This window comes from Macrobrachium rosenbergii, chromosome 41 (assembly GCF_040412425.1).
Source record: "Macrobrachium rosenbergii isolate ZJJX-2024 chromosome 41, ASM4041242v1, whole genome shotgun sequence".
Taxonomy (NCBI): Eukaryota; Metazoa; Arthropoda; class Malacostraca; order Decapoda; family Palaemonidae; genus Macrobrachium; species Macrobrachium rosenbergii.
The window spans coordinates 73,702,588-73,717,587 of NC_089781.1; the positions used below are offsets into that span (position 1 = coordinate 73,702,588).

At 35.5% G+C, this 15,000-nt stretch overlaps 1 protein-coding gene across 1 annotated transcript in view; it reads right to left on the reverse strand.

The window, feature by feature from the left end:
- LOC136826899 (carbonic anhydrase-related protein 10-like) overlaps positions 1-15,000 on the reverse strand; it is a 134,649-nt gene that overhangs the window by 37,400 nt on the left and 82,249 nt on the right. The window contains exons 5-7 of the mRNA XM_067084430.1: positions 8,608-8,703; positions 4,852-4,918; positions 1,223-1,374 (exon numbers count right to left, since the gene is read on the reverse strand). Of these exons, the coding sequence (XP_066940531.1) occupies positions 1,223-1,374; positions 4,852-4,918; positions 8,608-8,703 (315 nt within the window). The remainder of the gene's footprint in view (positions 1-1,222; positions 1,375-4,851; positions 4,919-8,607; positions 8,704-15,000) is intronic.

Here is a 15,000-nt window from a genome sequence, read left to right on the forward strand (position 1 = left end):
TAATTCCAACCTGCAAATTATAAAGTAAATTTAATTAGAAAACAATATGGAGAGTCAGTTGTTTTGTTTATGTCAAAATTAAATTAACTGGAACATGTAAATAACGTTCATCACAATCCATAGTGCATTTTCGGTGCTTGTTTGTTCAAGTACCTATGTTTGAGTTAAAGAAAAGAAAAACAACTTTTAATGCGTATTCATTAGCATGTAATTTAAGCAAGTTAATTTTAGCATGACTTTTAATTGCATTTAAATTTTCTGTGCATTTCCATGCAGGGGTTGTGATCAGTGACGTTTCATTAGTTTTAATTATTTATATTTAGTAAAGCAGTAGAGCTTAGAGTATTTTATATTTTGTTCTCAGCCGTTTGGCAAAAACGAACCATTTGTAACCGTGTAACTCAAAGTTATTTATTCAGATTCTGCTTAATACAAGTGTTTGTAAGTGGAATAATCATTTCCAGGATATCTAAAACTTAATTAATAGCTACTGAATCGACATCACGATGACAGGAATGAGTTCTCTATGGAAAACCCGCTAGCATGTAAAACATAGTCCTCATTACCAGGGCTGTGTTATGCTCTAGTTGTGCTGCTATGAAAACGTACTCCCCCGATACATAGTCACTAGATGCTAGTCCGAAAAGGAGGACGTTGTTTTAACAAAAAGCTAGTTTGAAGTCCACAGAAAATTTGTTTAAGTTCTTGTCAAACGTCGTTATTTTAACTTTTTTTCTTATTTTTTTTTTATAAAGGTGAATGAGAAGCGTTTATCTTGTCTGCACAGAACCTGGCCAATTTATGAGGCGACTCGTGTTTCGTGTCCGCACAGAAACTGGCTTATTTATCTGGCGATGCGTTTATCTTGTCTGCACAGAGACTGACCTATTTATGTAGCGATGCATTTATATTGTCTGCTCAAAGACTGATCTATTTATGTGGCGATGGGTTTGTTTTCTCTACACAGAGACCGACCTATTTATGTGGCAATGCGCTTATCTTGTCTACACAGAGACTGCCCTATATATGTGGTGATGCATTTATATTCCCTGCACAAAGACTGGCCTATTTACGCGACGATGGGTTTATCTTCTCTACACAGAGCCTGGCCTATTCATGCGGCAGTGCGTTTATCTTGTCTACACAGAGACTGGCTATTTATGGGTGATTAAACTATTTATTATGAAAATACAAGCGATCGTGGTTGTAGAGAAGCACTTACCTGATCGGCAGTTATGTAAGCGGGTTTGTTTAAGATAATCCACGTCACTGTTTCTTCACAGGGTGGCTCGGTCAGGGATCCTTCGTAGGTCAGGAAGAGTGGGGACGTGAACAACTCTTTTATTGGAAGAAACGGGATCCAAGTTGATTTGCCTGCGGACGGAAAAGAAAAACTGAGTAGTTGTGGGGTTTAATTGCTCTCTCTCTCTCTCTCTCTCTCTCTCTCTCTCTCTCTCTCTCTCTCTCTCTGCCTAGAAAATGATGGAAGCAAGCAATAAATGGGACTGGCAACACACTCTCTCTCTCTCTCTCTCTCTCTCTCTCTTCTCTGCCTAGAAAATGATGGAAGCAAGCAATAAATGGAACTGGCAACTCTCTTTCTCTCTCTCTCTCTCTCTCTCTCTCTCTCTCTCTCTCTCTCTCTCTCTCTCTCTCTCTCTCTCTCTGCCTAGAAATGATGGAAGCAAGCAATAAATGGGACTGGCAACTCTATCTCTCTCTCTCTCTCTCTCTCTCTCTCTCTCTCTCTCTCTCTCTCTCTCTCTCTCTCTGCCTAGAAAATGATGGAAGCAAGCAATAAATGGGACTGGCAACACCTCTCTCTCTCTCTCTCTCTCTCTCTCTCTCTCTCTCTCTCTCTCTCTCTCTCCTAGAAAATGATGGAAGCAAGCAATAAATGGGACTGGCAACTCTATCTCTCTCTCTCTCTCTCTCTCTCTCTCTCTCTCTCTCTCTCTCTCTCTCTCTCTCTCTGCCTAGAAAATGATGGAAGCAAGCAATAAATGGGACTGGCAACACACTCTCTCTCTCTCTCTCTCTCTCTCTCTCTCTCTCTCTCTCTCTCTCTCTCTAGAAAAATGATGGAAGCAAGCAATAAATGGAACTGGCAACTCTCTCTCTCTCTCTCTCTCTCTCTCTCTCTCTCTCTCTCTCTCTCTCTCTCTCTCTGCCTGAAAATGATGGAAGCAAGCAATAAATGGAACTGGCAACTCTCTCTCTCTCTCTCTCTCTCTCTCTCTCTCTCTCTCTCTCTCTCTCTCTCTCTCTCTCTCTCTCTCTCTAGAGAAAATGATGGAAGCAAGTAATAGATAGGATTGGCTCTCTCTCTCTCTCTCTCTCTCTCTCTCTCTCTTAAGGGCGATATTTCGTATCAGCAAGTAACGCCATATTTCCTAAGAGAAAATGATGGAGAGAAGCAGAATATGGGAATGAGAGTGTTTTTCCTTCACGGTGAAGGGCGAAATGAAAGAAAGCAATACATAGAACGGGTAAATGTACGGATCAATCTTCTTACTACATATGGAACTCTTGTAGTTTAATTGTGTGGTCGTATGTGTGATGTGTGAGAGATACAAGCGATATTTTACAACAGGTAATGATGGACGATCGGCCAGGAAGAAAGTCAGAGGATACATATGAGAAATTTCTTGTATAATATGAAGTCGATATAGTTGCGCTTTACTTCCATTGTCATTTAGGCATTTCGTACCATTATTGTTCACCTGAATTTGACAGGTTAAGAAATTAAGAGCGTTGACAGAATTATATACAATACCGATTTTTTTTATTTGCCAAGTCGTTGTTTAATCTTGCATGATGATTCTGTGTGAAGCAAAGACTGGTCTGAGAAGCAGTTGTGTCAAAATGCGTACAGACATGTCAACATGATGTAATAAAGAAAGATTAAAAGGCACCTTTTGGTGACTAGAGTATTTTTGATTATGAAAATATTTATACAGGTATTACTCATACTATCAACGGCTAGTAGGTAATGAAAACTGTAATATCAAATTCATTTGAATTGATAAACAAAGCCATCAAGGATGATTAAAATTGCTAGGGGAGTAGTTGTAGTATTAGTAGTGATTATGATGATTGCAATCAGCTTAAACTGACAGCGAAAAATAAGATATCTATTTTTCATTTAATCACATTCAGATATGTTCAAAAGCTCTTTCGGAAAATTTTGAGATAAAACGAAAACGAAAATTCTCGCTATCCTAAAGTCATAAGCCATACCAACAACCATGGCTGCAAATGAACTTTTCCCCAAATGAAGATCAAATAGTTATGTACGTGTTTTCATAACTTTTTTTTTCTGGTAAATACCTGTTTGGAAGGGCAGTAGTAATACAGAAAAATTGTTGTTTTCAGATGAAAGTGAACAGGCAATTTTTTATAACTGCGTTCTAAATTAGTACTGCGATATACAATCAAACCAACATCTAAATAAAGTCGTATAACAGTAATTAAAGCTAAAATTAGATATTTTACTCTTGAATCATCATCATGTTTTACGTTTTACACTTTAATATAATTGAATGAAGTATAAACATAATGATCCTTTCTATACCGTCAGTAATTGTACATCTGTGTCCCTGCAGGGCTAACAAAATAATGATAATGATAATAAACGTCCTTATTAATCTCTTGACATCCCTTTTACCAAGACAACAAATTACCTGTCTGACATTGCCGTACCTTTTACCGTAGGATATTATTGCCTTTTTCTACGATACTGCTGCTTAATATCAGAGCTGTTTGCTTTGAGTAAATGCCATAACAAATGAGGAATCGAATGTAAAAGTCAAGCCGAAAAAAAGAATGAATATAACCCAGACAAATTACCTGTCATGGAAAGCATCAGCAGCTCCGGGATAAATGAGTTCATTTATTAGTGCTATTTTTGTTTCACACATAAAATATCAAAACAATTGCGAGGAAGCGTTGCAGTATGAACAGGAAGCCAATAAGTTTATAACGGGCATGAGTATGCTAATATCAGGCGATGTTCTCGTTTGAATAAGAATGGGTTTTTAATTTTGTGCAATATGAATGGAATAGGAACTTCATTTGAAGTTTTATCCCGAGGGTGATTCACCTCCTGGTAACAGTAATTAAGTTAAATTAAATCTAAATTGAATGAAAGTGCTTCATATTACGTCAGGACTGAGTGAATAAAGCCCTCAATATCTGCATATGTTTGCTCGTCACTTGCATTCTGTGTTGCATTGCATATAATGCTTTTTAGCCCTTTGTCATTTGTTTCGTTTACTTATCACTCGGAAGTTGACAGGAATTTATGCTGTCCTTTCATGTGGAAGTCGGTCAGTCCCAGCAGTGTGTTTCTGTCTTGATTTAGTATCGGCTGAATGTGAGTGGTATCCATCCCTATCCCTTCTATACTGTACTTCACAATTGTTAATGCTGTTAACTCTTGTTAAGCTTACGTTACGTATACATGGCTGGAGTAGTATTTAGGGAGTTTTCATCAGAAAATATAAGCTATTCGTGTGCTGTTTGTCATAAATTTAATGAAATCAGGCAATTTCATACTGACTAAACAGATTGACATTTTAACCTTGCGTTGGGGAGATATATTGTACACACCAATGCTTCCAGCCTGCGCTAATGTGACATCTTCAGCAAATTAGATCGGAGATCTAATAAAAGGCAATCAGTTTACTTCATATGTAAAAAAAACCATCTTGAAAACCTAGTATTATTAACATTTTGGATAAAATCTCTTTCTATTATGTTTAGGCCACTGCTATTAGATTCCCAAAATATTTTCAAGCTAGCCATTACCATGAAAAAACCATTTTCATGCATTTCTTAGCTGATACATACCTCGGTGTGGCACCATGTGGATATGGTCCATCCATATCTTCAAAACTGGGTTAGGCCTCCATCCTATCTGAAATATAGAAAAAAGAACCGTGAAAGCTATAATTCTGGGCCTCCACTAGCCGACGTTGAATGCTGCTCAAAATTGTGTAAAAAAAAAAAAAAAAAAAAAAAAACTGGTGTAAAACACAGACATGCCAGTGCAAGGTTGAACGTGGGATTCAGGGATAATGCTTAATAATAAAAAGATGCTATTTAAGAAGTAAAAACGTTGTCTTAATTCAAGGTTTTTCTCTCTCTCGTAGGGAGATAGGGTGGTTAGTTTAATACTAGTACCATTGCCAAATGGTAATCTGCCTTCTTTCATTTTGCCTTACTTTAGAGGAACACATTTGTATAGACACAGTTGCTTACCTTCACAAAAAGAAATTGTGTGAATGATTTCGTATATCTGTTTATCATTGATAATCCTAAATATATCACACAAGTAGTTTCTTTTCATACATTTGCATCCGGCAGTATGTATGGGTGTTTCTAACAGTGTGTGCTTTGCCAAAATTAGGAACACCCAAACATTTAGAAGATATATAAAGACAACCGCCTATGGTTGAAAAGCCTTATATTTTTATGTTCATGTTAAATTTATTCGTGCGATAATTTCACGCTACAGTAACCGTCCTTGACGAGCCGGTAATTTATATATTTTGCAATATGCTTCATCTTATGTAAAGACTTCTGAGCTGCTGTTAAGCTTTTCTTTTACATTTTCGGGGTTACTGGTGAAATAGATCAACTAAAATTTAGATTAAATTTTATTTACAAAACGGAAGGAAAAAATGATATGGCAATAAGGAAGAAAAAGAAAGCGTATTACCTTAGCGAGGTAGCAAACCCACTTGTTAGATGAGGAGAGCCAATAGAAATTAGTGAATGCATAGTTTGTATGGAAGAATATTGCTTTAAAGGTATTATAAAAAAAAAAGCTCTCCTACCATCCAGACATGATACATGTGCGTTGCAAGCAACCCTTCACATTTTATTACATAACGACCCTTCCCTTTTAATGATAACTAAAAAGACATAAAGTTAAGAATTGCAGTATTTGTTACCTATGAAATATCGGTAAAACCTCATCCATTCCGAAATTAATTAAGTTATACGAGAAACTGCTACCAAAAAATTTTCAGTGAATTCACTTTACCTTTATTTGTATATTTTACTTCTTAAAAATACTTGAGCAACGCACCCAGAACAGAAGTTAATTTGTATGCCTGTATTTTTTTTAACAAATTTAACATGAGCACTTCTCAAAATTATGCTCTAATGTAAAATGTAGCGTTGTCATTACCCGGTGCAAATTGAAATCATTTATAGTCATGGTCTGTGCATCAGAAAAGCTCTGCTCGGTATAATACAGTATGCAATCCATAAAATATACTAGCTGTCAAAACATGTGCTTGTGGTTCATCCATGGTTTTAAAATAATTCTCTCTCTCTCTCTCTCTCTCTCTCTCTCTCTCTCTCTCTCTCTCTCTCTCTCTCTCTCTCTCTCTCTGATGATACTTGTATTATACAATGCATTTGTAATCACTTATAATTTTAAACATTTTACTGCCATTTCCCCAAAAGCCAGCTGTTTTTATTAATATTAACCTTTCTATTTCCCTGCCCCCTATATATCTTTAGAGCCTTACTCTTGTTGTAATCTATTTTAAACTCTTATATTAGTTGATTAAGTTAATTTCAAACTGGCTCCTTTCCCCTACGCTTATACTGCGTTATCAGCTTGTATAGTTTCTCTTCACTTTCACTAATTAATACAGTGACATGTATGTTAATGATTCACTTTTGCATTGAGGAAATGGATTTGATTTGTAATCATGTCTTTGCATAGAATTACTGAGGGGCGCGGAAGGGAAAGAAGACATATTTCCCAATTTGGTACATTTTACTGTCCGTTTGCCATCGTGATCCCACTTCCATTAACAAAACTGTACCTTATCTTCTTTATCAATAATTTACATTAAGTAATGACCGTGTATTCTGCTTTGCGCCGGAAAATAAATTTGATTTATAATCGTATTCTTGCCTAAATTTAGAGAGAGAGAGAGAGAGAGAGAGAGAGAGAGAGAGAGAGAGAGAGAGAGAGAGAGAGAGAGAGAGAATTATTCTTATGAAATTCATTAAAGTTAAAAACTAGCGTTGATTTATTTCATTGCCTGATTTCCAGAAATTGCTTTTCCATTTTTTTAAAGAATATAATTCAGTAATAAAGAAATTAAGAAAATGGGATAATTTACAGTGTTTTTATCCTACTACTACAAAGTCTGAATGGAAATGATTCTCTAGCATGGAAATAAAAAAGAAAATATTTAATGGTGCATGGAATAACGATAGTATCTATTATATTAGATTAGCAAATTTCAAAAGCCGATGGGATGGCCATAAGACAGAGTAAGGGAAGCAGCATGAAAGAGTTTGTTGTTCGAGGCGTGGGCAATACCAGCGAAGTGATGCAGTCGCAAAGTCTGAGCACGGTGTTTTCAGCAAATTGGTTGATCTGTCAGAGCAAACAGGACGTCAGCGGAGTCATGTTTTCATTGCGCTGGGGCCACGCCCATTCCTGCGTTCGAACGTCATTCGTTTGTAATTGTTTGTCTCCAACAATCGTTTTTCAAGCGAAGATTAATCATCCCTTTGGATCGTGCGTTTCGTAAAGAATCGTAACTTTTTGCAAAGCTGTTACCGTATGTTTTTATGACTGCTCTATATATTCGTTTTTTTTTCTTTATTGTCTCGTTACGACAAAACATTTTTCTAGGTAGAAACTATTTTTTTATGTGACACTTATCTTTTCCCCATGTTAATGGCTTTTGTAACTAAACTAGTGTGCTTTTAAGTTTGCGCTGTGTTTGTTTAAAATGAAGTTCCCTTTTTTGTTAACTACTGTAGGGAAAAAAAAAAGAGAGAATTAGTTTTTAATTGGGAAAATTAATGTACAATCACACACACACACGTTGTATACATATATACATATATATATATATATATATATATATATATATATATATATATATATATATATGTATATGTATATATATGTATATATATATATATATATATATATATATGTATATATATATAAATATATATTACATATATATGTGATGTATATATACATATATATATGAGAGAGAGAGAGAGAGAGAGAGAGAGAGAGAGAGAGAGAGAGAGAGAGAGAGAGAGAGAGAGAGAGAGAGATAAAACTGGTAGACAATTATGAAAAATTTCTTACTACAGGTCATTTTTCACGGTATTCCTTAATTTTTTATTTCATTGTGCAATATGAATAGGTTCAATAGCTTTTGTAAAAAAAAAAAAAAAAAAATGCTTAGGGATATTTTACCGTAATAAATACAGTAAAACTGTTCAAACGGAGTCGGTTTAATGGTGTTTTCCTTTTTGATTTGTAAATGTGGGCGATTCAGAAACTTGATAATTCAGAGACACTGAAGGACAATAAGTGCAGTAAGTGCATAAGACAAGTTTTACATCAAAATTTTCTGACATATGTATAATCTTGCCAGTTAACAAACTGATAAAAATCTCACAAACAGTCAAGTTCGTGGTTGAAAATCGCCACATGCACTTAACAGATATTTGTAGGTCATTATTAATCGCTCTAAGTTGAGTTACTAAAATTAAAGGCAGGTTTTACAGGAAAAAAAAAACTAATTGTTGTAGACTTCAGACTCTTACCTTTAGTAGAATAGATACTCCCACTACTCCATTAGGTTTATCGAGTGCTTGTGTGAAATTTTTATAAAGGTCGCTGTTGTAGAGATACAGCTGAACCTGAAACGGGAAAGGAGAAAAAATGCATTAATTCAAATTATGGGATACGTAATAAAAAAAAAAGGGCACTGACTTAAACTAGAACACATTTCCATGCGATGGAAGTGATTCATAATCAAGATTTTTTCATTTATTCGTAAAGAATCACTCTTAGAAAGTAACGATATCGTACAAGAATAAATGAGCGAAATGGAAAAAGGGGATTTTCGAATTTATTCCTTCTTCATTTGTTACAGTTATTTTTCTTTCAGATACATGATTGACGGTGGTATGATGAATGAAAATTTCAGGGTATGGTAGGTGAATTAAACCTGATGTTATTTTTATAAAAAAACAGTGTGTTATATTTGATGGCTGATCCCACATTTTCAAAGAAATTAATGGTTATGCAAGCGTGCCATTTGCACATTGTTATTTAACTCTGATAAATGTGTATCGTGAAAATTAGTCATCTCATTTGACAGGGAGTCAGTCACTAATCCGAAGATTACCAGAAATTTTCTGCGGGGAATAATTTAGCAGTAACATTATTTAAAGGAAAACTTGTCGACTCCATTCTTCCATTCGAAATTTAAAATAAATAAATGTAAGAGTGTTTCAGCCCCTTTTTCTTTAGTACGATCTTTGAACTCTCTCTCTCTCTCTCTCTCTCTCTCATTTTAAAAGCTTGCAATACCGATAAGGTCGCCTTGAAACCATGAATAGTCTTCAAGAGATTATAGTTTATTGCCTTCAGTATTGTTTATTATACTTACACAATCAAGGAATGATTATTCTGCATGTTCATTTACCACTTCAAATGATCTTGTAAGATTAGATATCATCTTTGTTCAGTTCAGTCCCGGAGAATCCCTATTCATGGGTTTTTATCGTCTTCGTGAATAATATCGAAATGTGCTACAACTTTTCCAATGCTCAAAAGAGGTATTCTGTAAGACCTTACCTTTTTGTTGATGTAAATGGCTAAAAGAAACACAGTTATATCTATTTATATTTGTAACTATAATAACAGGAGCGTTTGCTAGTTTTCCAACATGCTTCTTCAGGTGAAGAGATAAGTTCGAAAATTTGGGAGAACTCTTGTTATTTCAAGTGCAAATTTACATATGCATATATAACTGCGGATCTTTTAACCTTGACAAAACAGCGCGACTGATGTATAGGAAAAATTTTTATTACCTACGCGCTATTTACTTAAGAGGCATTTTTCTTATCGCCCGCAGGGGGTGGTGCCGTCAGTGCACTTCACGCGGTGCACTGTAGGCATTACTCAAGGTTTTTTGCGGCACCCCTCCGATCCCTACCTGCAACCCCTTTGCGGCGTCCCTTCGGTCCCTCGCTGCAACCCCTTTCATTCCTTTTACTGTACCTTCGTTCAAATTCTTTTTTTTTTTATATCTTACTGTCTACCCTCTCCTATCAGTTGTTTCGTAGTGTAACTACGAGAGAGTCCTGTTGCACCTTTCAAACCTTTCTACTCTCAGTTTACCTTTCAACGCTGAATGATCGCATAGGTCCCAGCTCTTGGCCTTTGGGCTCCAGGCATATTCCATTAGAAGCTTATCGTTTTTCGGATTGCTATGGAAAATCGCTGAAGCCCATTTAATGTTTCATGTTAGTAAATCATACTCGTTTGTGGGTTCATTAACTTGTAACAGTATTGTTAGTACTTATATTATTCTCTTCAGTCTTGCTCACGTTACGAAATCAACAACAGCTCTAAAACAGAAGTTAGTTTTATTTCTCTTTCTTTTTCTTTTCGTCTTTCTGTGCTCGCGCTATGAAGGAGGGGAGGCACCAGGGCATTTAGTCTCGTATTTGCCTACGTACTTCAGTTGTGGTTTCGCTTTCAAGGGCGAGGCTGCCTTGAGAGCGAGTCAATGTTTAATATGGCCTCCGCTCTCCGGCTCATAGTGAAAGCCGTAAGTCTTAGGCATCATTCCCAGAACCTTTCTTTTTTTATCTTTACATTAAAATCGCGGCTTAAGCCACCAAAAGGAGCTCTTATCCTCAGGTCCTCAAAGTACTTTTTAAGAGAACCTCCTCCAGGTTTTTTTTTCTAGCTGAAAAGGTCAGTGAGAAGAAAGGGGTGCCGTGTATAAAAGTCTTCTATTATAAGCATTAGATTTTTTTTCTGTCTGTTCATTCTCGTATTCTTCAGGAAGACAGCAATACTTTGGAAGTTTAAGAAAGGTTTCAGCCTGTAGTTTTTCGGCTCATAGATGTATTAGGAAAATAAATTCAGCTCACAGATGTAAATGAAAGGTAAATTCAACTCACGGATATAAAAGAAAAGTAATCAAAGAACCACTGTATCCAAATAGTAGAGCAAAGATAAAATCAAAGTTTCTTAACTTTGGAAGATTTTAATGTGTTACCGTTCCATATGAAGCAGTTACGATAAATGCAGAGGTATGTGCAGTATGTGTCTGGAGCAGCTGTTTTGTTTGATAAATTGTCTAGAGTAGCCATTTTCTTCACTGTCATTTTTATGATAGACAATAATCAGGAAATACCCGCGAGGTTAATAACCTATTGCTTTTACCACCACGGTAGGATTATTAATTTTATCAATATATATTGGTGAGCTTTTTCTGTAACATTGCTTGCCTAATTGATCATCTGCCAATCTGGTGACTACATATGATATCAAATTAAATGGATAAATAGAAAGTCGTTTATCAAGAGTAGAACAAAAGTTTGTAAAATGCAGTCAATGAACAAAGACTTAAAAACACATAATTGCTCATTGAAAAAAAGACTAAAGCATTCACAAACCATACACAAAAGTCTCCAAGACCGGGGACGCTGTAAGCAAGAGGCGATTCCCCCTTAACTCAAAGTTTATTTCATTTCCTTATCTTATTTCCCACTCTGCCTCTAGATCCTCGAACCTTAATGGGCCCTTACGGGAGTTCCTTGTTATTCTCAGGCAGCCGGGCATGGATTTCCTTTTAAGCCCTGCTCTTTGGCTCTGAAGGAAAGGGATATGCGTTTGACGTGGGCAAAGGCAATTGATAGCAGGAACCCATTCTCTCTCTCTCTCTCTCTCTCTCTCTCTCTCTCTCTCTCTCTCTCTCTCTCTCTCTCTCTCTCTCTCTCTCTCTCGTTGTGTGTTTATATATATATATATATATATATATATATATATATATATATATATATATATATATATATATATATATATATATATATAATATATATATATATAATGTTGTATGGGAAGAAAACCATACAGCTTTGCTTTGCACCTACCTTCGAAAAAGTTGCAGGCGATTGGTAGCCCAACCGCAAAGGCCTTCGAGATTTCTCTCTCTCTCTCTCTCTCTCTCTCTCTCTCTCTCTCTCTCTCTCTGACTCCTGTTCCTATTTCTATCTTACCAAAATAGTTTATTCTATGAAGCTAACATATAACAAGTTAAAAACATGGTAAATAAGAAAAATGCTAAAAGAACAAATAAGAATGTAAATGATAAATGAATATCTTCCACAACAAAACATCGTGGCAAACATCAAATTATAAATGGGATTCTTCCCCGTTTCACTCCCTAATCAAAATAAATTTCCATTGTAATTATGTCCTTAGTCACAGTTCCTTTTAAATGACCACTTCCCATAATGGCTACGTTACATGCATGTCTGTGCATATGCATGACTATCCCAGCCCAACCATGGCTCCATTTGAAACATTCTTTCAGCAAAAAGGGAATCCCAATTCCCGAACATTCCAATACGTCTAACTGCTCTGACTTTTCACAAATCTTCACAAAAAAATCTTCACAAGAGCCCTTTGCACTTAGCAATTTCCACAACACACAAACTAATACACACTTCCTTTTAACACATCTAATAATCCGATTAAAACCGGACCCAAGGCTTCCTAGAAAGTTCTATCTAGAACAGGGACGGAAAGCTCCGCCCGGACACGTGTTGATGACACTTCGAAACCCAAAGGTTGGTTTACGAGAAATGCTGAATTATCGGACGTCCATGTCACATTCTTCTACTAGCAAGATTTGATAAATATTGCAAGAGATCGTGTGTCGCGAGCACGTACACAAATTCCTACTTTCTCAAGTGCACTTAATAGGAATTTGTGTACACACACACACACACACACACACACACACACACACACACACACACACACACACACACATATATATATATATATATATATATATATATATATATATATATATATATATATATATATATATATATATATATATATATATATATAATATATAAGCCCATAATCACAAAATTAACTAATTTTGACTGAAGCTACTTCAGCCCTGATCACTGCTGAATATGGAAGGAGGTGGCTGTGTAGATTATTCATATGAAACATACTCAAGGGAATAGAGACACTGTTGCAGTCATGAACATTAATTAATTTACTAACATGCCGATGAAAGGAGGCGAGATGCTGTTCTGATTTGAGCTACATCACCTCTTACCTGAACCGAATCTGGTGGACAGATCCGGTGAAACATATCCTAGAGATTAACAAGTAAAATTAACTCGTCCTGTTTTCAGATTTATGCCTGAATTACATTTTCATACAGCTACCGTGAGTATGAAGGAAGATTCTGGAATGCGCTTTCAGTAAACACACTACCGGTAGGCCCGTCATGGAACACTGGATCTGAATACAAGGACGAGTACCCGTTATTTCAGGAGAGAAGTATTTTTACTACGTCTGTTTAAAAATAATACAAAAAAGAGGGAGAGAGAACAATGATTTTTCAAGAGTAACTGTATGAAAGTAAATTCAGATGTAGTTTCAGAAACTGACGACTGAATTTCATTATGGTCCAGGTGTAAGGGGAAAGTGGTGTTAAATAAAGACGAAAAATAAAACTACATGATACAGTTGCTCTATTGAGAACAAGTATTAATAACCTTGTCCCTTTGAAGACACTATTAAAGAAGATATGACAGAACGAAATGTCGAGTTTCCTCTTAATTCTTTAAAATTCCTTTGATGGCGTTTCCTCCTGACTTGTACAAAGGGAACACTTTAATGATGTTTGTGAAGATACAGAAGTTTGTTGCCGCTTTATCACTGTAGTTACTCTGTACTTACTTGTTTGATAAATGGCCTCTATTTATTGGTTTTGAAAGGAGGCTGCTTCCGACCTAGTTGATCTTTCAATTATTTATTTGCCATGAGACAAGTTAAAAAAAGACGTTCGTACGTCTTTTCACAGGACTACAGAACCTAAGTAGAGGATTGATTTTCATCTGATTCATGTGGTGCGTTGCTCACTGGATGAGATAGGACCTGATCGTTAGTTTTAACTGCGATCCAGCTTTTGAGATTACAGAGATATGTTCGCAAGATAATGAGGGAACGTGGACCCAGACTAAATGACGGTTCGATGAAACTTCCGTGGTGGTCAGTACTTTGTTACGGATTTACATAAAACGATGGATTTATGAAATAGCCCAAATTTAGTTATGTATTTCAAATGTGATCCGAATCCGGATGTTTATCCATCAGAAGTTTGTTTGGGATGAAAGGAGAACATGTCTTGAAAGAATAGGCAAGTACAATGAATAGGAACTATATAGTTTTTCCCTTTAAAAATCGTAACCACAACAATTTACGAGTTTGCAACGAGGAAACGATGAAATAGATGAAGACATTTAACGAGAAAATATAAAAGAATTCGAGGAAAATCTGAAAACATTTTAAAATCTTTACACTACATCGAATTCTAAGAAATAATTTAATAATTAATCCTGTTTTTAATTAATTTTGCTGTTTAAGGGCTTTTTTATCATATAAAACTACCAAAAATTTTTAGAAATGTATACTAAATAGCTTTCCGTGAAATAGCAGCCTTGCTTCGGCCCCTAGCTGCAACCTCTTTCATTCTTTTTGCTGTAAGTCCGTTCATATTTTCTTTCTTCCATCTGACTCTCCACTCTCTCTAACAGTTGTTTCATAGTGCATCTGCGAGATTGTTACTCCTTTCGAGCCTTCCTGCAGTCAGTTTCCCTTTCAACGCTGAATGACTTCATAGATCCCAGAGTTTAGCCTTTGGCCAAAATTCTATAATATATATATATATATATATATATATATATATATATATATATATATATATATATATATATATATACATATATATATATACACACACACACACACATATATATATAGGTCCCAGAGTTTAGCCTTTGTAAAATTATATATAAAATTATATATATATATATATATATATATATATATATATATATATATATATATACACTCATACACATATATATACTATATATGTGTAT